Source organism: Eulemur rufifrons, chromosome 30 (assembly GCF_041146395.1).
Source record: "Eulemur rufifrons isolate Redbay chromosome 30, OSU_ERuf_1, whole genome shotgun sequence".
Classification (NCBI taxonomy): domain Eukaryota; kingdom Metazoa; phylum Chordata; class Mammalia; order Primates; family Lemuridae; genus Eulemur; species Eulemur rufifrons.
Genome location: NC_091012.1, coordinates 71,316,805 through 71,341,590, shown reverse-complemented (window position 1 = coordinate 71,341,590; position 24,786 = coordinate 71,316,805). Strand labels below are relative to the sequence as shown.

Here is a 24,786-nt window from a genome sequence, read left to right as displayed (position 1 = left end):
CCTACCTCCATTGCCTTTATCTTCCCCCACCAATATTATTTCAGCAGTTTTCTAATTAGTACTCCACACTGATATATTCTTCCTCTCCAGACAAATGCTCTATATTGTTGTCAGTTATCCTTAAAATAAGTCTAATTCTAACATATTAGCATTCCTAAAAACCTAATTAATTGCTGACTTGATAAAGGTGAAAAGCTTAATCGTGACATATGACCTTTTTCAATGTGGCCCTAATTTAACATTCTGGACATCAAGCCTGTCATTCTCCCAAATGTAACGTATATTTTAGCCGTATTAAACCTGGTGTTTCCCAGATATGGTATAGACTTTTAAATACTTTCAAGCATTTTATCACATAGACTACATTGCCTGAAATACCTACCCTTGCCTACTCTTATCTCTTTTCTCCTAGTAAGGTTTAATGAAAACATAAAGGAAGGAAAATTTTGGTGTGTCTTGCATAATGCTTGGAAGGCTTCAGTGATGAGGTGATACTTTCACTGTGCCTTGAAGGATATGGAAGAATTTTTCAGAGATTGTCTTTGCTGATAGAGAAGCAGTACTATGGTAGGGTGGAAGGGCAGAAGGTAAAATTTTACCTACCTTCCAGTAGGTAAAATAGAGGTCAGAATAGTCTGCCAATCACTTTATAAAAGAAGACAGAATGAGGTAATACCAACATCTAGTTCAAACTGATTTCTTTATATCAAGGAGGAAAACCTATGATCATTAATAATTGTTTATGAAAGAAAAAGTGGTATAGTTAACATACAATATTGTCCTGTCAAAACAGCCGCAGTCTTAGGAGGCTGCTATTAGTCTGAAAGATGCCACGTCCTTGCAGTATTTCAGGAGCTGTATAGAAAAGTATGTTAGCATGATTTCATACATTTTAAAACTGTTTTCTAACATGCTGAAAAAAATAAAGAGATTTGTGCATGTTGTAATTAGATATGGTGCACAAAAACAGAGCAATAAATCTACCCTTTCCTGATATGTAATGGCTTCACTTATCTAGACCTCACCTATTTAATAGATTTATCCTCTGGAATATAGCTGAGAACCAAAAAAGAAATAAAAATGAAATAAAACAATCTGAGCAGCCTAAAAAATGTTACCCAATCCATCAAGTAAGCTTCATGGTGAGAAAAACCTTTTGGCCTTTAATCAAAGCCTATCTATTCTCTTTTTTTATGTTATCTTAATCAACCCGATTATCTACTTTCCATCCACAGCAGACTAGAAGTGCAGGTTGGGGGCCGGGCGCGGTGGCTCACGCCTGTAATCCTAGCACTCTGGGAGGCCGAGGCGGGTGGATTGCTCGAGGTCAGGAGTTCGAGACCAGCCTGAGCAAGAGCGAGACCCCATCTCTACTAAAAATAGAAAGACATTATATGGACAACTAAAAATCTATATAGAAAAAATTAGCCGGGCATAGTGGCGCATGCCTGTAGTCCCAGCTACTCGGGAGGCTGAGGCAGTAGGATCGCTTAAGCCGAGGAGTCTGAGGTTGCTGTGAGCTAAGCTGACGCCACGGCACTCACTCTAGCCTGGGCAACAAAGTGAGACTCTGTCTCAACAAAAAAAAAAAAAAAAAAAAAAAGAAGTGCAGGTTGGAAAGCTGGGATGAAAGTTTATTATAGACTGGTGCACTGAGATCATCAAAAAGTGACAACTGACAGACTGACAGCAAGGTAGGAGTAAATAGAAACATAATAAAAGACTGAAACTGGAATGCAAACGATGATAACATTTGGTTTTATTTAGTGCCAGAGCAAGGAGCCCTGCACACCTCAATACCTCCCGAGGGTATCTCTGTCTTACAGCCTAGCTCACTAACTCACATATCTAATGATGCCCCTGAGTCAGCAAGAAAATATTAAATTATATCTAGTATATTTTGTTTGAGAATGTGGGAATTATGTAATTCATTTCAGAAAGTGCCCCAGTGAAAGCAGATATTGTGCTTAAATAGATAAACTCTCAGATATATAGACTTACTCTATGTAGGTTGATTCTTTACCATGGTGGTTCTCGAGTGTTGAGATTTTATTGTAAGTATACTTGTAAATTAGCCATTAGTGTGCTCATACCATCACATATGAGGGAGTAGCTTTGGACAAAGCATTTATCATTTGTTAGCAGAAGTACGTTTATAAGAACACAAGGCCTTTCAACATATGAATAAGGAGAAAATTTGTGGAAATGAACATTTTAAATATTAAGTGTTGAACGAATGCTTGATATTACTTAGGAAACTTGTTCTATTTATTGACAGTTTCATATTGCTCCAAGTTTTAAGATAGATTACTACAGTGGGGGTTGTGCAGAGATACTTGTACAATGTAGTCATTTTTCAGCATTAACAAAAATTAACTTCTGATTTAAAGAAGGATGCCTTTTATTTTAAATCTGCTTCGAAGTTGAATGATTGTCAGATCTATCATTCTCAGTAATAGAGGGTCACCAGTGACCTCCATTATATAAAAAGCAACAGGCACCTCTTAAAGTCATCATATTGGCTGCTTCAGTGCTATTCAGCACTATTGATCACTCCTTTATCAAAGCTCTCTCCTCCCTTGACTTCTATGATACTAAGCTCCCCTTGTTTTTCTTTTACCTCTGTGTTTCATTTAAAATTTCCTGTTTATAGGCTTGACCATTAAATTTGTTGATTCCTAGAGCTTGATCTTCAGTCCTTTGGTCCTTTGTTTCTCTCATCCTGATGATCCTTGGACAGTCTCATCCATCCTCATGACTTCAACTGGCACTCATATGTCATGTCTCTCTATGAGCTCTTCTCTTCCAAATTCCTCCCAACTCACAGACCCTGTATGTTCAGCTGCCTCCTGACTGGATTTCAAATTCTATATTGTTCTTAAATGTGCTTATCTTCCTTTTCTTCATCCTTCTCCTTCCTACTGCTATCCTTTCTCCAACCTTAACCTGCCTTTCTCTTGTATTTCCAGTCCTGGTTAACCTTAGCATTATCCATCCATTAGCACACGCCAGAAATGTAGTAGTCATCTTCAAATCTATCCTTACTCCATCTTCTGTTGCACCAGTCACCAAATCCTGTCAATTCTACTTCCTTAATGTTGTACTCCCTTCCTTGGGATAGTATCCGTCTCCACCCCCACTGCTGTTCCTTTGTTTCAGGGCATTATCACATCTCAGTATTTTATCATTTCCCTGGATTCTTTAATATGTTCTACCCTTCATGATAACCCCATTTACGTCATCTTCCACACAGTTGTCTTTCTGAATTATACTTCTTGTCAGATCACTGCTTAAAATCCAACAATGGCTTCCTATGGCCTCTAGGATTAAAGTGTATTCCTAGCCCACACAGAAATACTTCATCCTCTGGCTGTTGCTTTCTCTCTAACCTCTTATTCCACTCTTCTGCATATACTTTTGGTCCAGTCATACTGTGCTTTTTTTTTCTGAAAATTTTATGCTGTTTCATTTGTCAACCTTCATACCTTTGTACATGACTTCCTTTGGCCTGCAATCCTTCTCTATTTCTTGACTTAATTAACTTGCTCTGTACATTTGTATCTTTCTTTTACAGTACTTATTTTGACCTAAATCATCTTTTTTCCTAACTCCTGCTGGGCTAGGATAAAGAAAGACCTTGTTAATGTCAAAAGAGTACTTAATAAGGTCAAGTGTGTGACAGTGTCAATAAAATTTTATATGTACAATTTGTCACAGCTAATGGCAATATGGATAATCTGTCTGAGAATGCCCTAGAGTTGGCAATTATTGTACTCCATAGCTCTATGAATTGTGATCAAACAGATAGATAGCTGTTTGGATAGTTTTCAAAGCTGGTAAGTTAAAATAAATAAAAGGTTCTAGCATTTTCCCAGTAATTTTGCGAACATATTCATGTTTAAATATTTTCCTTTATCATTTAGGTAAGAAACTGAATGTAATTTCTTTTTGTAATGATATATCTCATACTAATAAAATTTGAAATATTTAAATGTTATTCATTTACTATATTTTGACCATTTTACAGGGAACAGTTAGGAGTTACAAAGAAAACCCTAAACACAGATGAACTTTGTCTTTAGAAAGTTTATAATCCATTTTGTGATATTTCATCCTCTATAACAGATCCCCCTGAATGAAAACAATAGCATTCTATGACTAAAGAATGTAGATGATTATTGTATAAATAGAATATACTATAATAATAAAGGAAGGATCATAATGTGGTAGAAAAACTGATATTGATTCATTTTAGTTTATAATTAATCATGGCAAAAAATCTTGGATGCTTTATCATGTGCACACAATTGATAGTTTTTTATCTATATATGCTTATGCATTTACTCAATAGCATATATATGTAGAAATCTCCTTATGACACAAGCAGATCACTGAATAAAAATGCAAATACAGAAACTGATTATATTTACTAATTGAACATCAGAGTTGTGGTCCTAGCCTGGTATATTTATTAATAATGGAGAAAATTCACTGATTTTTTTATGATTTTTAAATTTTGATTCTCATGGATACTGTATTTAAAATTAAAATAGATATGGCAGACCGTTTTGGAACTTAAGGCCGTTATAAAGTAACTAAACAACAGAGGAACTCTAGATAATGGACTTTGTGATATTCAATTCAAGGGCATTTGTTTTCTTTCCAGTACAAGGAGAAATGATATTCAGCAAGGCCAGATTTGTGCATTATAGCAAGTTAGAAAGAATCCGAGGCTAAAGATCATGAGACCTGAGTTCTATTCCCATCACTGAGGCTTATTATTTGTGTGATCTTGGGTAAATCATCTCATCTTTCTAGGTTTCCAATTTATTTACTTTTAAATGAACATAATGGACCAGAGTGTTTTATGTTCTCTCTAGTTTTAAAATCCCATGATTCTTTATTTTCTATCTCTGGAGCTAGATTTTTTTTTTTGAAAGCAGATTGATTTTGTATTGTAAAAGGGCAATAGAATTTGCTAATTCTCTTAAAGATTTATGTACTTGGAAGTTGAGCATACCAATTTTGAAACTTTCATTATTCAAAAATGAGTTTTCTACTTCTTTGGAACTTAGATTTTAGAGATTAGTTCAGAAGAGTTTTTCTTTAAAATCTCTGGTATAGTGCTATTCAATCACTCTTTTTCCCATGTACTGTGTCCCTACTGTCCGATATGGTAGCTACTATCCACGTGTGGCTACTGAGCACTTGAACTATGGCTAGTGAAACTGAGCAATTGAATTTTTAGCTTAATTGTGATTAAATTAAATTTAAACTGTGATTAGTGGCTCCCATATTGAACTGCACAGTGCTCTAGTGTGTGTGTATATGTGTACACGTGTATGTGTGCGTGTCTCTGAATGCATATGCATGCTGAGTAGGGAGGTGGGGTAGCAGGACATAAAGGAAAGGGAGTGAAAGGTGATTATTTTGGATGCTGTCCATACTTTACTGCTTAGGATGTATATGAGGTGGAATTTAACCAAATCCACGAATCTACTTTTGCTTGTTTCTTTTTTTGCATTCCATTATATATTATGATAGCCATTGTATATATTAAACAAACAACATATTGTTGAAATAATTATATATTTTTCTAATTAACCTATAGTTTTAAAGCTAGATATTTCCAGTAAATCAAGCATGATGCACCAGTTAAATTTTACTATCTTGCTCATCCTTAAAATCTTTTGTTGTATGAATCTGTGAATAGGGTTTATGATACATTTGGAATGTGCTGGAAATTATCCTGTTTGTAGTAAAGTATATAGTTTAGAATCATGAGTTTGCTCCTTGCTGTGTGACTTTATATAAATTATTTATCTGTTTGAAGCCTCAGCTTCATCATCTGTGAAACAAAGATAATAGTAACACCTCATGTGGTTTTTATGAGGATGAGATTAGATGGTGAATTATGTAAAGCACCTAATATATTGTCTAGTAATTAATAAAAATGATGATGATAGTTTGGGGCTTTGTATTTAGCATTGAATTTGGAATCCACACAATGAGTATTTCATGTTTATAATTAGGTAAAAAATATATTCTTCCCATAAAGCTATTATCTTTTTAAAACTTCATCTTATATTTGTAAATAGTGATAATTATTTCAGTTTTAGATTGGTAATGTTCCTATTCTCTGAAAAGGACAATAATTATGTGGTAATGTAAGGGGATAGAAATAATTAAGATGACATTTTTGTCTCCCACATTCATACAATATAAATATTTCTGTAAAAGGACATTCCTTTAGCAGATTATGTTGAAAATGACTCTTACGTTATTTGTAATTAGATATCTATTAGAATTTGATAAACAATAAATGGTATGTTGTTAAACCAGTGCCTTTACCTATTGAAATTACTGACTTCAAAGTGTCTCCTAATTATTTTATATTATAGTGAATGGATGAAACACTATTTTAAAACAAGCCCTTATGTATGCTTTATTATGTAGTGAGCATTAGCGTTAGTGTCACAGTGCCTTCTAGCTGATCTTAATTCACTTGCATTAATTTTTTTCACACTTAGTATGTTAATCCATCTTAATTATATATTTTAGTACTCTATATATTTTGTGCAAATTATCCCACTATAGTATAATGTTTTAGTATTATCCTATATATTCAGGTATTATATATAAAGTGAGTTTTTAATAGCTTTGCAACATTTATCTTATTAAATATAAAGTTATTTTGATGTTGATACATTAATTAATGTTATTGACTTTTATTATCTCCTGATGTAAATACTTTTATTTGTGTAAAGGTACAATTGCAAGACTCACTAACTTGTTTCTTATGGAAATGTTCTCTTTACTTGTATGGTATTAATACAAGCCGTTAAGCTAGAATTTCTTCTGGCAAAAACAATCCTAGCAGATGGCAACTTTTCTCTCTATTAATTTTGGATTGGACATGTACTTTGGCTTGTTTGGTCATGTCATAGTTGTAACATAACAAGAATCATTCAAGCAAATACAATGATAATATAGCTATGGACATGTGCAGTATGCAGATTTATAGCCCAGCCTATTGAAACTATATAAAGACTTACATGATCTTCTATTCTAAATAGGAAGGTTAAGTAATCTGTGAAGGTGTAAGCTTCATAATAACTAATCTGGTATGTTTTTTAAGGTAAAGCCAAGTCTATGGCAAATATTTAGTCAGTTGTCTAAGTGTTCTATCTTGATATTTGAGCATTCGTAAAAATTGGACTACATTGTTCAGTTATCATTTAGATAGCTAGTAATGTTGGAAACAACCCCAATCATCCCTTTTAAAGCATGCAACTTTGATTTGTGAACCTGGATGTGAGATAGATGGGCTAATCTCCGCAAAAGCAGTTTAAATGTATAAGATACACATACAAAAGTAAAACATACCTTTTAATCTTTTATCCCTATCTTGAAAAAAATAACTCTATCATAATAGGTCTGGAGAAGTCAAGTCAAATAATATTTGAAATATTTTTTGTTTGGTGATGTGATCTTCCCATACTAACTTGATTTATTTGTGTCTGACCTGTATATACTTAATATGTGTACCATATCTGGTGTTTTCAAGAAGTCCCCTTGCTGTTAGCTCTTTGAACTTTCTACTACTCATTCCAAGCTTTCTAAAATAATCAATTTAAATGTGCAGCTCTTCAATTAAACTATTAGCCAGTTGCCTTCTATTTGAGCACCATTTTCCAAAAATGCTATCCAGGAATAATATGGAACACCAATTACTATTTTGTTGATTCCAATCTAGCTTAACATTATGAGAAAATATGTCCCCTCTTATAATAGGGAACCTCAAAATCAGAAGGTATGAAAAGCTAAACTCATTTTCCAATGTCAGTATATTTAATGAAACACTTTATTTGAAAACAAACCCTTATATATGCTTTATTATGCAATGCGCATTAGTGTCACAGTGCCTTCTAGTTGATCTTAATTCACTTGCATTAATTTTTTTCATACCTACTAAGTTAATCCATCTTAATTATATATTTTAATACTCTGTATATTTTGTGCAAATCATGCCAAGAAGAGGATGGAGAGAGTGTAAATCAATGTAATAATTTCTCTAAGTTATCACTGTTCCTTGTTTAATATTAGGGTACTTGTATAACTTTACTTGATTTATTTTATAAAAGTGTTTATAACCATGTAGAATTGAAACCAAGTACACTGTGAGGACAGCAGGATATGAAAGATAAATTTCATGATCTTTTCAAAGGATTCTGTATGCATACTTCTGGAACTTTGGGTTTCTCTGAGGGATTTTAATGTTTCTTCATATTGTGTAGCAAACCATAACATACTTGACCATCCATCACATGTTTTTTAGAATTACTTTGGTTATCAGAAACTTTATTGTTTATTTTGTTGTTTATAATTTAAAGTCATTATCATCATTGTACTTGTAGAAATATTTGTATATCTTATTTTGTTTTATGATATATGTATGCCTTTAATGAATGCATTATCTGAATGCATTAAGTAAATATTTTGTTAACTTATTTAAATGTGTTTTTAAACAAAATTCACTTTCTGATTGCAGGTAGCCTGCATGCAGTTTATAAACGCCCTTGTCACTTCTCCTTATGAGCTTGATTTCCGAATACATTTAAGGAATGAATTTCTCCGTTCTGGACTAAAATCAATGTTACCAGTAAGTTGAGTGTACACATTTATTATGCTGATTATCTTTAGTATTTTTCTCTCTTTGTATAAAAGTACTTCTTGAAGCAGACTAAATAAATGTGCCTTGCAATTTTCTTTTGTAAACCAGTAAGTATTTTGTAAGCTTTTTTAGATTGCAGTAATATCAGTCTCTATATGCAAGATATGATTCAGAATTTAGCTAATGATGTGCTCAGAAGTCCTTTGTTTCTGTTTTTTGGTTTTTGTCTTCTTCAAGTCAAAAGAGAACTTCTTTTGTTTGAATTTTGAATATCAAGAACATACAATTTTTGGATTTTTTTTTGCATTTTCAATTTTCATTTAAAATTTTCTGCATCCTTTGATAACTTAGTTTGATTTCATTTATATTTATCGCAAGTATGCATACAGTTTTGATTAGTAGTATCTTTTAGACACATTGCTTAAGAATGGTGCTCTTGATACAGTGCTTTGGAATCTTTTCTAAACAAAAATAATTTTATTTCTTAAATTCAATGAGAATATTTGCTATAATTATGAAAATGTTAAAAATTTTTGGAATGGCTTTATAGGCTGGATCTGAGATAAATGAGCACAGTTATTCTAAAAATATCAGTACAACTGCTGTGGCTTTATATTTTATTAAGTGTGTTAACTGAAAAGTGACTTTATGCAAGACCATGGCATGGTTAAAGGACACAAGTAATGTCTCACTAATTTCTTCATTTAAGCTACTGAGAGCCCACCTGAGAGACAAGAAGTAAAAGTAAGGGGGGCGGGGGGAGGACCGAGGAAAGAAAAAGAGCAACAAATGTCAATGAGCATGTATATAAAACCTTGTTTACTAGAAAGACCACAATTGGGGGAGTTGCCTGGTGAGGAACCATTGTGTAGCACATATCTGTAACTTATAATCAGGAACTCTTAATTCAAAGTGGTTGAAACCCATCATAATAAGTTACATGGTTAGGGCTATTTAAACCCATTTTAATAAGATGTATGATTCAGTTTACTTGGTTTTGGAAATTTCTATGTCAATGCCACCTTGAGTGGTTCTTTAATTCTTGACTTTAAAAACCAAGGAATTGGATGCAGTAAATAAAAGCAACATTTTAAGTGACCTATGTAGAGGTTCAGTGTGCAAGTTATATTGTGTGTAACATATATTTATTCTTATTTTATCACTAATTTCTCCTCAAACAAAGTCTGTGGCCTTAGGTAGCTAGAGATAATCTTATAATCTCTATTCTAGTTTGCTTTTGGGTTGCCTTGTTGGTTTCCATGCTTGCTCTTACTGGGCTAGTTCTCTGTTTCGGGGAAAGTAATGTCTTTGGACACTTGCTGGCTGTAAGGGCTCTTTATTATAGCACCCTCTACTCATTTACTAATATGCCAGTTTTCTGCTTTATTTGTTGCTGTTACTCTTCCATCTTTCATTTCCTTCTATAATTGACCATTCATTTTCTGCCTTCTACTACTGAATGGCTAGTCAAAAAAACTGTGAGTCTCATTTTAATTTCTTTTAGTCCTCATCTTTTCAGAAAAGGTATGATATAGTAATTCTTATCCTTACGTTTTGCACATTTATCCTTACACTGACAGCTGAGATTATGCATCAGTGTATCTATGGTATACTGTTCCATTGGCCATATACCCCTATATAAAGCCTCTTGTGGCACCATGTACTTGTTAGGATGTGTATGCTTAATGTATACTTCCAATTAGACTTTCTCACATCTCTTCAGTATGCTTTTGCTTCTCACATCTCAGTGATTCCTCATCAAGTGAAAGTAGGAAGTGTTATATTTCTGCTCCTCAAATTTTGGAATAGAACCTACAAGGATTCTCAAAAATTTTTTGTCTTTCTAAGACAGTGGACCTAAATATCAATAAATACGGCTCTGATTCTCAAGCAAGAGGTTGGGCATGTCTCCCTGAAGTGAGATTGCCAAAATTTTATTAGAGGTAGGACAGAGATGTTTGGTTTGAAAAAAAAAATATCCTCCCCAGGTATTTCTGATATATAAAATGAGAATTAGAATCCAGCCAGATAGACCTTGAGAAGATTGGAGATCATTTTTTTAGTACCATAGATTTCACTTCTGCTGTTGTAGTTTATCACAATTTTGAGCAGGACAGAATGGTCATGGGTTAATGTATACTAGATACCTCACATGTCAACTACTGTGTAACTCACTGTCTAATTAAATATTTAAATTTAAACAACTAGAATTTATAGTAACATTAAACATCCTTTATATATGCAGTAAAACTTAATAATATATTCATAGATGAACCTTTAAAATCCTTACTTTTTTTCTATTTCTTCTTTTATTAAAGGGAGGGGGTTGCAGATCTCGTTATGTTGCCCAGGCTGGTCTCTAACTCCTGGGCTCATGTGGACCTCCTGCCTCAGCCTTCCAGGTTGTTGGGATTACAGACACGTGCTGTTGTACCCAGTTTATTTTATTTATTTATTTTTTTATTTTATTTTATTTTTTTTTTTTTTGAGACAGAGTGTCGCTTTGTTGCCCTGGCTAGAGTGAGTGCCGTGGCGTCAGCCTAGCTCACAGCAACCTCAAACTCCTGGGCTCAAGCGATCCTACTGCCTCAGCCTCCCAAGTAGCTGGGACTACAGGCATGTGCCACCATGCTCGGCTAATTTTTTTTTTCTATATATATTTTAGTTGGCCAGATAATTTCTTTCTATTTTTAGTAGAGACTGGGTCTCGCTCTTGCTCAGGCTGGTCTCGAACTCCTGACCTTGAGCGATCCACCTGCCTCGGCCTCCCAGAGTGCTAGGATTACAGGCATGAGCCACCGCGCCCGGCCTGTACCCAGTTTATTTATTCTTATTTTATACACAGTTCTAATGAGAAGAGAACTGCCTAATTTTCTAAAATATATTCAAAGAAGCAAATTAGACATGGCTAGGGCTAATATTAATTGTTGATACATGGGTAAAAATTATACCTATCTAGAACCATTAAGTATTAGGGAAAAATAGTTCTTAGTATTTCAATAACACTTGAGGGCAACATAATATTATAGTAGAGTGAAGCTTTTCTTATAATATTCTCAGGATCCTCAAGATAAGGCAATTATATTCTATAAAAATTTGTTTTCAAAATTTTCCCCATCCGTATCGTTAAATTTTAGTGTTTAAAGTGCATTTATATTTTATTTATATGGAAAATTCATTTTTGATAAATTTGCTTTTGGAATAAACGTGTTGTTAGACACTCTGTAGTGATTTTTAATATTGTATTTGCTCTGTACTTAATTGACATTGATTTCTTGTGAAGTTTTCTCCATCTGCCTTTTATTTAGTTAAATAAATTAAGTAAAAATTAGATAAATCAGATATGTGAAGAAACAACACAGTAAGAAATTGTGTTTGTAGGCAGTGGGCATACTTTATCTGTTTTGAAAAGACTGACAAACTCCTATTCTTTTGAAGACTCAATTTTACTTGTTTGGTAATCAGTAGTGCATTGGTAATAGACTTTGATTTCCTTTGAAGAATATTATGTTATAGAAACTTAATTATATATTTCAGGGATTCTGCAAAAAAAAGGTTCCATATGTGTGCAGCAGGTCTGTTTAAAAATAACTGAAGCATATTTACAATATTTCACATGATTATTATAATATAATTGAGTAATTTTATGATATTCCACATTTTAAAATATAAAACTTTAGTGATACATTTCCATTTTCTTTTATAGCATATCTGTGTTATTTGTGCTATATAAATTTTATAAATTCATTATATTTTCATTTTATCAAGAATTTATGGATCTATCTTTCAAAGTCTAACATTTGGCAGAAAGGAAATTTTATAAATATAAAGTATATATATGTATGTGTATGTATATATGCATATATGTTTACAGTAATTCCTCATTGTCATTGATAGATTTTAGAAACTGCAACTTGAAATGAAGCCATGTACAAGTCCTTGAGTAATGTCGTTTTGTTATAATGTTGAAGAGAAAAAAATGGTTTTATTATATGACATTTTGCTTCAAGTGACAGTTTTCAAGAACCTATGGATGATGTTGAATGAGGACTTACTGTATTTTAATAGGTCTGGAGCACTAATAGTAAAGAATATTTATAAAATGTTTCATCTATACATGTCTATATTTTTATATTGTGTTATATATGCTCACATACTATATATATAGTATGGGTAAGGTCTAGACCTAATTAAGAGCTAAATTACACATTTCACCAATTATTTTCACTAAAAATATAATCATGCAGATGGATTTTTGTGTTTTGTAAAGTTCTGATGTTAATTAATAGTATTTAACTTAAATTTTTCTGTCTTTCAACCATATTTGAAAGTGTTTAAGTTTTATGATAAATGTCTAAGAGAGAATACATTATGAGATAAGAATAAGGAAAAGTCCATACTCTAAAATGTGTGAAAGGTTGTCTCTTTACTGACCAGGATATTGAGTGTGTTTGGCTTGTATGATTTTCTAAATAGAGTTCAGAAATCAGCTGATAATATGACCCACCAATGTGAGGTAATTTTGCATTCTAATAAATTTCTTCATTCCCCTCTAAAGTGGAAAACTAGACCTAAAGCAAGTCATTATTAAAGAAGAAAATAAGTGTAAATACATTTATTTGTTATATGTTTTATATGAAATCATATAGTAACATTAGTATTTTCATATGCTCTGTAGGTAAATTTTCAATAAATTATTACTATTATGTATGTCAATGTTAATAAAAGAACATCTAGAAATTACTTAAATTTGTGCCTGGCTTCAGTAATAGCCATTACATCTCCATTTATAATTGTTCTATTGGATAAAAATAGAAACAAGGAATGCATCCCATTTTGTTTTATCTACCTAATTTGAAGTACACCATGCTTGCATTTCCTTTTAGAGTTCAAGCTCAGCTCTGAACATCCCATCCTAGTCCCACTTTCGGTATCACCCTTGAGCATCCACAGTTGTGATTATCGATTTGGGTTTTGAAAGCTGCAACTTAATGGACACATATTAAAAGATATTCCAGGTGATATATATTAAGCCCAACAATCTCTAGTGTGGCATGCTTCCCAAGTTTTTTTATACTATTATTTTGAAAATTATCAGAGGTTTGTAATGCATGTGCTTATAATGTATTACAAAAACATATCTTTTATGCCCAAGTTGGTATTTTGTGATTAGGCTAAGCAAAAATGAAAGGTGGGGGAGGAGGCTAGATGTACAGCTTGATAATTCTAATGCCTTTTGCTTTAAAATCACAAAATATCATTTAAATTTGTTTATATGACTTCTAACGCCATACTTGGGACTGTTGTGCTTGAATATATCCTTGCATTTGTTCTTCACTAATACAGTTGATCTATATTTGCATTTTTTGCCAAAGGCATATGTGAATGTTCTAACTGCATGAGTTCTTTCGCAATCTTTGATTAGTGTGTTTAGTCAAAAGGACAGCATTTAATTTGGGTTGTTAGCAATTAGTTTTTTTCTGTTGTAGAAGTGGTCGTCAATTTTTTTTATGTGAATAGTCAAAATCTGGGGCTTGGGAAGAAAATGCAAGGAATGCAATGAGGTCCTTTTATTTTGAAATAGAAAAACTTAGCTATATTTACTTTCTTTCAGGAAGACAAGTGCCTGGGTCAATATTTGAAACTGCTTCTGTGTGTATAAATGAATGATTGTGTTCTGTCCTTTATTATCAAACTATGCTGTTGTCAAACTGTTATTCGTCTATTAAGTTTTATGTTTATATATTAGGATCTAAAAGAAAAAGAGAATGATGAGCTTGATATTCAGTTGAAAGTATTTGATGAGAACAAAGAGGACGACCTAACTGAATTATCACACCGTCTCAATGACATTCGTGCAGAAATGGAATATCCTTTGACACACCACAAAAATAATTTTGCATGTATTGTGAAAAAGGGATTTGTGGGCAATTTTGTGGACCATTATTAGAGTTCTTGTTTGCCAGCCCAATTTATATCCATTTATTTACATTAGAACCTCACTATGATGCTGTCCTTGAGATTCATGCTGAGGAACTGTCAGACTGTCCTGATGATTTACACAGAATATATTGAAAGCTGCACAAAGGCTCATTGTATTATAGGTATACTCTGCTCAGTGGTCTTGAATAGAGGAGAGCCTAAGGCAGTATATCATACGTGTAAGGATTTTGGGGGAAAAGTTCACTGAGTTCATATGTGACTACAGGTAATATACTTTTTCAGTTTATTATTATAAATGGTACTCCAATGACTGAGAAATATAATTCAAATAAATTTCTTATTCCCTACTCAAATATTTATGTTCCTTACCAATAACAAAAACATTTTGATACAAGGCTATGTGGTAGAAGCATCTGAGTCAAATACAGCTAGTATATAATCTTCCTATAGCAATGATATTTTTTATGAAATGATTTTAGATCTAAGAGATGATTGTCATAGCATTGCTGGCCATTTGTTTCACACCCATTAAATTTCTTACTTATGGATTCTGGGGAAGTTGGGGAACACTTCAGAACCAAAATTACCTTTGAGTTGGACTTTTTCTCAGTGTTGTGTTCTCCACTCCCCACCAAAAGCTAGAAGTAATATTGCCCTCCTTGAAACTCCCACAGTAGTTTGTTTGTTTTATTTTATTTATATACACTTCTCTGCCCCTCTGAGATTGAGGGCAGAAATGTTATATTTCATCTTTTTACTCCAATGCTCCTATGAAAGTCTTACACATATGTATTGGATAAATGTGTGTGCAGCAAATAACAATGTTATGAGGAATAATTTCTAGTAATTTTTCTGCATTATTAGTGATGCCAGTCTTCAGTGGCTTCTCTAATATTAAAAGATGTTATATCAATTAATAAATATCTTGCTTTATATAGATTTCTCTTAAACTTCACCATAAAGCTGTTTTTGAATTCATTCTGTAGCCATTTGAAAGACCTTGTAAGACTTGCAACACTCTTACGTGGCATCTAAAAAGTAATCCATCATATTCTTAATTCTACTTCAGAGAAAATGTTTACATTTCAGGTTATTTTGGGGATGTTGGATCACATCTTGTCTTTTACTTTTATTTTACATTGATTTTCCATGTCCTCACTTTTATAATAAAAATGAATCCATTTTTGAAATCTAATTTCTAGTTTACTAAAAGATTCTAAGCTTCTACCACTCTTTTTATATCCTAAGAAAAATTTTGCAACCTCCATAGTTTCTACTTTCCATTCCATCTTTTATCAAATAATGAAATACAAATGGATGCAAACAATAATAATTTCAGATTTAGTTAGTATTTCATCTGGGTAAAATAAAACTGGTTTTGTGACCTTTTAGGAGTTCACAACATACTCGTTTGCCTTCTATATTATATGGCTGTGAAAATAGAGTCGTAGTGGCTTACATGAACAATATGGGTCCTCTGTCACAACCACAGGGAGATCAAGAAGAAACCATTTTCACTGATGGTGTTCCTGTTCCAATGGTACCAGCTATAATCTGGTTTAAAATATCACGAATAACTGGCATTTAAGGTTTTGACACTCAAGTGGTCTTGGAAGTATTCTTTAGGTCTGTTTCTCTGTTAAAAGATTAAAGTGATTCCATAGAATCATTTCTTTTATGTAAATGTTTTAAAATACTGGATCACTGAGTCGAACGTTTAGAAATAGTAATGGAAACAAAATGATAAGTCTGTGTTTTTAAAATTTTAGTTGCTTTTTTTTCCTTTACTTACTTTCTACTGACATGAATGAAGTGTACCATCTTCTGTATAATATGTTGAAGGACACTGCTGCTGAAAATTATTTATTATCCATTCTACAACATTTTTTACTCATCAGAAATGATTACTATATCAGGTAAGACGTAGTTCTAAGAGTACTATGTTTATAATTTGAATTGGATATTAAAGAAGATAAACAGTGTGGTGGGGAATAGGTAATACATGCCTATATTCATACTTAGAGTATAAAAGCTTGACTACTTTAGGTGGCATTTTAAAAAAGATGTTTATTTATTTTTAATTGGGTCAGAAGAGAGAGAGATGCTTATAAAAATGGGATGCCTCAGCCATAGAACTTTTGGTAGCAATGAACATGACAGATTTTACTGACTTTGAGATGTATATTCTTGGCTAGATAATGGTAACATAGAGACACCACCTAAGATTCTAGAGTAGAACTTTTAGATTTTTAGCTTATGCATTTTAATAAGTAAAATTTAACTGTTATATTTCTTTTATAGTATTTAGTAATAAATGTAATCTTAACATTTAAGAAAATGATAATGCCAATATTTCAATTTTATGTCCAGTAATGTAATTCTTTAAAATAAATGAATATGAAAATAACCCATAAAGTTAAAAGTTTTATAATCTAGTTAACTGAGAATATTTCTGAAAACCAGAAAGTCATAAAAAGGTTTCCGAGTGACTGAAATTATCCACAGACTGGTGACCATGATGTTGTGTTGAACTGTTCAAGAAACAATTAGTTTTCTTTGTGCTCTAATTTGCATGAAATTCTAACAATGTACGTTCTTTGATTTCTCAAAAACCTGCTTGATTAAAGGGAAGAGGCAGGCTACCATTAGATCAGGTAAAGTTAGAACAAAAATGACAGCTCTCAAGCAACATAGAGAACTACTATAGTTCAGACCAGTACAATAATTTGGTGGGCGCCATGATGTTACAGAGACATAGAAAATTCTTAAAAATATTAAATGATGTGGTGTTTTTAAGCAGGAAAAATTGTAATGCATTCAAAATGATTGTAGTTTTCTAAATTAATTTCTAACAATTAAATGGATACTGTTCCCCGGGGTACTCAGTTACCTGGGGACATCATTTGTGTGAAAGTATCCATTTCTCGGTAACTATAAGTAAATGAGAAGTTACTCTCATATGGCATCCTTCACATCCTAAGAACATCCATGTGAGGTAGAAGTGTGACAAGCACTTTTATTCCACTTAGGGACGATTAACCTGGCCTCAAAGAGAACAGTGTGTTTCTCACATTTTCCCAAATAGTCATTGACTACAATGAAATTATAATCCAATGTTATTTACCCTAGACCTAATGATGACTTGAAAAAGCCCCATAAGTGTAATATATTTTACTATTTATTCTTATTCTTGGGACCAGCGCTATGACTAAAGACATAGAAGAGCAATTAGAATCTATTTGGCTTTATTTTAAAACTTTTAGTTGGTTGGCTAGTTTCCAGCACACTATATTTGGGGATGTTTATGTCACAATTTGCCTACATTAGTACTTCTTACTGATTTTTCTCTGTTGAATTTATTAGCCCCTGACAAATATTAAATCTTCCCCAAATTTTAATGCAAAAGTACCTTTAAAAAATTTTTGCTATATGTGAGTGGTTATTTTTAAGGCCAGAATTACCTTGATAGATTACAGAATTAGGATATGTTTTAAAACCTTTGACACTTTAGACAAATTGAGGCTATAGCCATGCATATTAAGTGTGTATGCTTTTTAAAATGGATCTTTTAAAATATGTCACACAAATAGATCTTTGGAATAGTCTGTAACATAAGTGGCTCAGTCCAGTTTTGTAAGCTGTTATAGTTATCTTGAGTAAAAGTACTCTAGTAAATTCAAGACATTGCCTGCCACCTAATGCCAAGAAATTCAGCTCTTATTGAAATTGAGAACTTGTGGATGCCTAGAACCATTTCTGTATCCATGGATATAGGACTAACGGCTCATCTGTTTTCATTAACTTTAGAAGCAATAGCTTAAGTAAATAGATAAGGTTGATAAATGTCTTTGAACATAAGCATGAATCCCTGCAAACTGGAGTATTAAGTCACTAAATGTTTGCAGTTGATTACATCACAATGGGTTTGGCACTGTAACATCCAGACCATGTTTCAGCTTAGGCATATTTCTCCTAAGGGGGTATAAAGGGTAGGAGGCACTAGAAAAAGACTTAGTTGCTGAATCCTTTCTAAGGAAAATTGATCTGCTTAGGTAGAAAAGGTATTCATGAGTATTTTCTGTCTTTTTCAGGCCACAGTATTATAAAATAATTGAGGAGTGTGTTACACAGATAGTGCTACACTGCAGTGGCATGGATCCAGACTTCAAGTATAGGCAAAGATTAGACATTGATTTCACTCATCTGATAGGTATGTAATATGATCCCCACTGTCCTTTGATTGTATTTTATATCTTCTTTATAATAAGTACTTTTTAAAGGTAGGTCTCTGACTGAAATTCTATTCATATCTAGTAAATCAATGTGTCCATGGGTACTCAAATATTATAATTGTTAATTATAATGACCATAAGAGTTCTGCTTGTGTGATTAGAAATATTAACTTATTTGGTAAATTTTAACACTACTGAATTTGGTTTAAACTCGGTGTCCCACAAAAAGCCATTATATTATTATAGATGAATGCCTTGCTATTTAGAAGCATGACTATGAAATCCTTTAATTCATTTTATACTGGTACCTTAGTAGTTTTGTAGAAATCATGTGTACAATAGGGTCTCATTAGTATTATAGCTGTGTTATTAGTGTTCACGTTTGAGAAAAGAAATAGGCTTATTTCAGTAACTCCAGACCTTTTAAGGCAATCAAATAGATCAATTTATATTTTCATAGAGCCCAGAGTGAGGAAAGAATTTGAGGTGATCATATTCATCTCCTTGGATTGCTGAGGAAATGACCTTATATCATCCTAGACTGGTAGTTAGCAATACTTTCCAGAACAATCTCTCAAGGGTGATGTGAAACCTCCCTTGTGAAATATGCTAGGCTATCTGGCCTTATAGTTAAGCAATTTTATTTATACCTAATCGAAATCACTATTGCTGAGGTTTCAGCATGAACTCATCTATCTTGTCTTTAAAGAAAGAAAACAATAGCTGTTGAATGCCAATTGTATGTTATTTTTCACTCCATAGCACAGGGGAGATTCACGGAAATATTCAAAGATGGATACCTTATTATTATTTGTTATGTATCATTCTTTTCTGTTTTTAAATGTAATGTACGCTTATTGTAGGCAATCTAGAGACTTATATAAGTGACAAGCCAGCAATCACAACACCATTGTTCCCTTTTCAGCTCAGTACATTTCCTTATATCTCTCTGTTTATTGTCTATCTGCTTATCTATATGCTAATTTTTCATGGGGCATTATATTATGATAATTTTTTCATATTAACCTTCAAAATGTGACTTTTAATGTCTGTATAATATTCCATTTTATGGAATATCATAATCACTTTAACCAGTCCTTTCTTATTGTACATCTAGATTGTTTTCAGGTTTTCACAATTACAAATGAATCTCCTTTAAACATTCTTGTGTATAAAGGTTTGGCTTTTTCTTATTTCCTTAGGATTGATTCCTGTAAGTGAGGGTATGAATTTTCATAGGCCAAATGTTTTTCAGAAAGCTTATGCCAATTACCTTACCTGGCAGTGAATGTGAATACCATCCTCGCTGCATATTTTACACTGAGCTTGATAAACTTAGTAGTTTATTTTATATTTTGTTGAGAGAGTCATAAGGGACTTTGTCCAAATATGTGTATTGACTTATAATCCATTATGGGCTGTGGTTGGCACACATATTCATTCTACTGTTGGTTTTGGCTAGCTTGTTCAGTGTTCAGCAGACATTTGTTTGGGGTTCTGTGTGCCAGGTACTTACGATTGTATACTATTATTCAGAAGCATGGGGCTGAGGAGAAATGAAGGGACCAGGTGAGAGACGATAGTCAGCATCATAAACCCATTATGACCTCATCCACATGTCACCTGTGTGACTGAACCAATCATTTAACTTCTCTAGTTTTCAATTTCCTCAACTCTAAAATCAAGTGAGTCAAATATATGAGTAGTTCATAATATTTTATGTTCAGAGTCCTTTTTGAGAAGCTGATGAATGCCGTGGAACTTTCATTAGAACACACACATGTTCTTACACACTAAAATTATCAGGTGCTTCAAGAACTTCTAGGAAAATCTATGGATCTCTATTTTAAGATCACTTGAATCTGAAGAAATTAGAGTCTCTTGTGATTTCACAATCCTGTAAGTCTTTTTCATATATCAGATCTCTGCCTAAAACTCTCCAATGCCTTCTCATTGAAGTTTCAATCAAAGTCATTACCAACCATAGCTAGCACAGCACACATATGTCCCCGCTTTGACCTCATCACTTACCACTTTCTTCCTCAGTTGCTTTGTGCCAGCCTCACATTTTTTTTTAACAAAAAGCTTTTTTGAGGTAAATTTGACATAAGAAAATCTACCTATATTTAAAGTATACAACTTGATAGTTTTGATATTTATATATATACTTTAAACCATCATCAAAGTCAAGGTCATAAACATCTTTATCACCCCTTAAAATTTTTGCATTCTCTTTTTAGTCCCTTCTTCCCATCCACTGATCTCTCTCTTACCAGTTTCATTTTAGTTTCTCTCTTATTAGTTTCATTTTATAAAATTTTATAACATATAAATAGAAACATAGAGCATGTACTCTCTTTTTGTTTGCCTTCATTCAGCATAGTTATTTTGAGATTCATTCATGTTGTTGTATTATATGTGTCAATAGTTCATTTCCTTATACTGCTGAGTAGTATTCTAGTACACGAATATATCACAATTTGTTCATACAGTTTCTTGTTGACTGTCATTTGGGTTCTTTCCAGTTTTGGGCTATTATAAATAAAGCTTCTATGAGCATTTATATACAGTACAAGTCTGGGTACAGACATAAGTTTTCATCTCTTTTGGATAATTAAGTGGGGAACAGCTAGATACAGAATAGACTTTATATGTAATAATGAGAGATGCAATATTGCCAAAAGAGTTTCTTCACTTATTTATATTCTGAAATGTTTGATTGGACTTGAGAAGTTTGAAGTTTGCTTCCTTATACATGAGATACATTTTGACCCAGATCAGAAGTAAAATCTTTCACTAGGAAGCCCGAATTAATGAATGTTACTCTATCTCTCTAGCTTTTTTAAAGTATCATTTTGAGTCTTAATAATCTTAAGCATTAAGTCTTTGTCACGTCTCCACCCATAATAAAGTACAAAAAATTTTTTTGAAGAATTTATAATTGTAAAAGTTGCAAAATAATCTAACACCCTTAAAATGGTAATAATTTAATCAAATATATTTATGTATTCTTTGTTTTGTGCCTCAACAATACTGTCATTGAATTTACTTAGTATGCTAAAGAAAGGAAATGTGGTAGCTTATGTTTTATTTATAGTATAGGTCAATTTCCCTTTAATAGCAATGGACATAAAAGTGATAGTCTGTATAGTAGGATTATAAGCTGGGAGCCATCTTTTGCCTAGAGAGAGCTCATGCCATAATTTCTAATCACTTTTGGTCAATCTTAATAGATTCTTGTGTGAACAAGGCAAAAGTTGAAGAAAGTGAACAAAAAGCAGTGGAATTTTCAAAGAAGGTAAGGCTTATAAAATATTAGCCATAATTGTTAAATTAATAATTTAATCACAAAACATAATCTACCTTGTTTTTTTATGTCAGGCTTTATAAATGTTGTTTAATTTATGCAGTACTTTATATTTCTACATTCAAATATAAGCACAGAATATTGATTTATTTTCTAATAACATAAGTTTGCTACTGTTTTCTCCTCATCACTTTTAATCCATTATGGAAGAAAAACACTAGCCATATTATACCAAAGTGATAAATGAAATAAAATTAGGTTATTGAAAGCATGTAGTTAGAAGCAATCAACCAAAATAAATTCCCCCATTGCTTTCCTGTAGCTCTTATTTGCAATAGGTAGGTCTTTGGAGAACTATGACATACTTAGCTAGTCTTATCTGTTATGGTCTTTAAAGTCAGTGCTATTGACAGCAACAGAATGTTTAAATGTTCTCTCTCTCTCTCTCCCTGTCCCTCTCCACCTCTCTGCTTAGACTTAGCTTCTTTGAATTTTGTAATTACCATTTTTAAGATGATGCGGCTACTTCATGTAGGCTTGGTAAACTCTGTGGTATGATGTTGAGCCTAAGAAATATTGATTTATAGAAATGCCCCATATATTTTTAGAGACAGATATGATTTCAGAAGTCTTGCAAGGCTTTGCCCTATAGGAAAATGTAAACGTGTTAGTTCGCATATCAAAAGCTGCCTCGCCTCAGGAGGGCGTCTCAATGGTCAGTAGCAGCTGTTTTCCAAGGGGACCTGCAATCCCTGCCTGTGGCTCTCACCTGTTTTGAAAGACAAAGTAGGTCTTGCCTAGAGCCATGGGATGCCGGAGCTGATCAACAAAGACAGGCCACCAGAGATGACAGCTGATCATAAGATATGCTGCCTGAGCCAAGCCAGGCCCAGAGGAAACCATGCAGTTAAAGTAAATAGCATAAGAGACAGCTTGTGCTTGACTTCTGAAATCTCTGTTCTAATACACAATAACCAGAGCCATGATGTCTCTGTTTTTGCTAAAGTAATAGCCTTATCATAAAACTTAGAAGTTTGCCCTAAGAAGATTTTATAACTCATTGTTCACCTAGATAGGGTTAGTTTAAGGATCTGTAGTAGCCTTTTAGAAGACTTTGACCCTAAACCAAACTACCTATCATTATGTAAATCCCGTTGCCCTTGGCAACCGAGAACCTGTATCTGCCCTATAAGTATCTGTGTAAAACTTCAGTCTGGGTTGCATTTGCGTGGGAAGAGAAGCACCCTGCTATGTCTATCTTCATAAATCTTTATAAACTATATCTTTGGCTCTGTGTATTATTTTTATTTCTGTTTCCTACTATTTTTTCATCCTTTGCGACGACCCCTGTCTGAGGGACCTGAACTTTTGCGGGGAGCGTAGCTAACTCCCCACAGTATCCCTTTCTTTCTGTGTTAATATCTTATATAAATGCCTTTGAGTAAATGCCAGCTTTATGAATATCTTAATTTTATTTATATCTAAGATTATCTTTTCCTTGTTTCATGAAAGCATAGCTACAATTTTATTAGCTTCTACCAAAAGTTTCTTTCTTTTGTTCTGGATCTTGTTAAACATTAGTGTACTATTTCTGTCCTGTTGGGTGCAGGGAGAAGGTTGAAGCACAAGTCTAAAAGCTCTCTAGTTTTCAGCCTTCTGACAGCAAGATAAAGTGCTTACATATTGCTGTCTCTTCAAAGTTATGACTTACCTTGGAGATTAGATAATCACTTTTGCTATCACTCTAGAAATTATAGAGTATTACTGAAGTTACTTCAGGGCATCTGAAGAAATGTCTTTGCTCTTTCAGTTACTAGAATAGATTTTAAGAGCTTGAGCATAAAATGTTTGTGTGAAGCTGTCACTTTTACTGGTGAAAGAAAATGCATGCTTTTTGATTAATAGACCTTTATATTTCTAATGTTCTCATTTTAAGTAGCATATTTAATATTCCCTTTGAAAATCTTAGAATCTCCTTAATTTTTGGCTGGCACTGTGATTAGATAACACAAGACTGGAGCAAATTGTGATTATCTGTCTGGTAAAATTTTTTGTAAGCATACATTATGGGAAAAGGAGTCTTGAAATAATAGAAAAGAAAGTTCAGTGTTTTATGCTTTAGTCTCATCACCAACATTTACAATGAAAAAATATATATGGTCTCCCACTGGTTAGCTGCACATATTCTCTTGTTCTGGGTCATTTTAAGAGGCAATATAAAGTCATTTTTTTAAAAGTGCTAGAATGAGAGGCAGTAGTTATAAGATCTGATCTCAGCTTTTCCACTAATTAGCTCTGACTTTAAGGAAGCCGCTTACTACTTGGATCTTGGTTGCTTTATCATTTAAAGGAGAGGGTAAGATTAATGGACTTAGAAGAAGACCTCTTCTAGCTCACATATTTTAGGCTTCTGTGATTCCTATTCTATATATTTATAGATAAACATCATTTTAAATTAAAAGCAGAAGCATCGTGTGCCTCTCTTCAAATGTACCAAAAGTCCATTTATAGAGAAAAATTATATACAGTGTGCTTGTGTAGACATCATGTTTGAGAAACACACAGGAAGAAGCGAACTTTGGCAGAGGAAATGGGAGTATAGATTTAGAGAAATCTTAACATGGATAGTA

The 24,786-nt window shown here is 33.0% G+C and overlaps 1 protein-coding gene across 1 annotated transcript in view; it reads left to right on the top strand.

Annotated features, from left to right (window-relative positions):
• DIAPH2 (diaphanous related formin 2) overlaps positions 1-24,786 on the top strand; it is an 803,657-nt gene that overhangs the window by 212,526 nt on the left and 566,345 nt on the right. Inside the window, exons 10-14 of the mRNA XM_069462797.1 lie at positions 8,552-8,662; positions 14,424-14,542; positions 16,417-16,533; positions 18,709-18,827; positions 22,083-22,147. Of these exons, the coding sequence (XP_069318898.1) occupies positions 8,552-8,662; positions 14,424-14,542; positions 16,417-16,533; positions 18,709-18,827; positions 22,083-22,147 (531 nt within the window). The remainder of the gene's footprint in view (positions 1-8,551; positions 8,663-14,423; positions 14,543-16,416; positions 16,534-18,708; positions 18,828-22,082; positions 22,148-24,786) is intronic.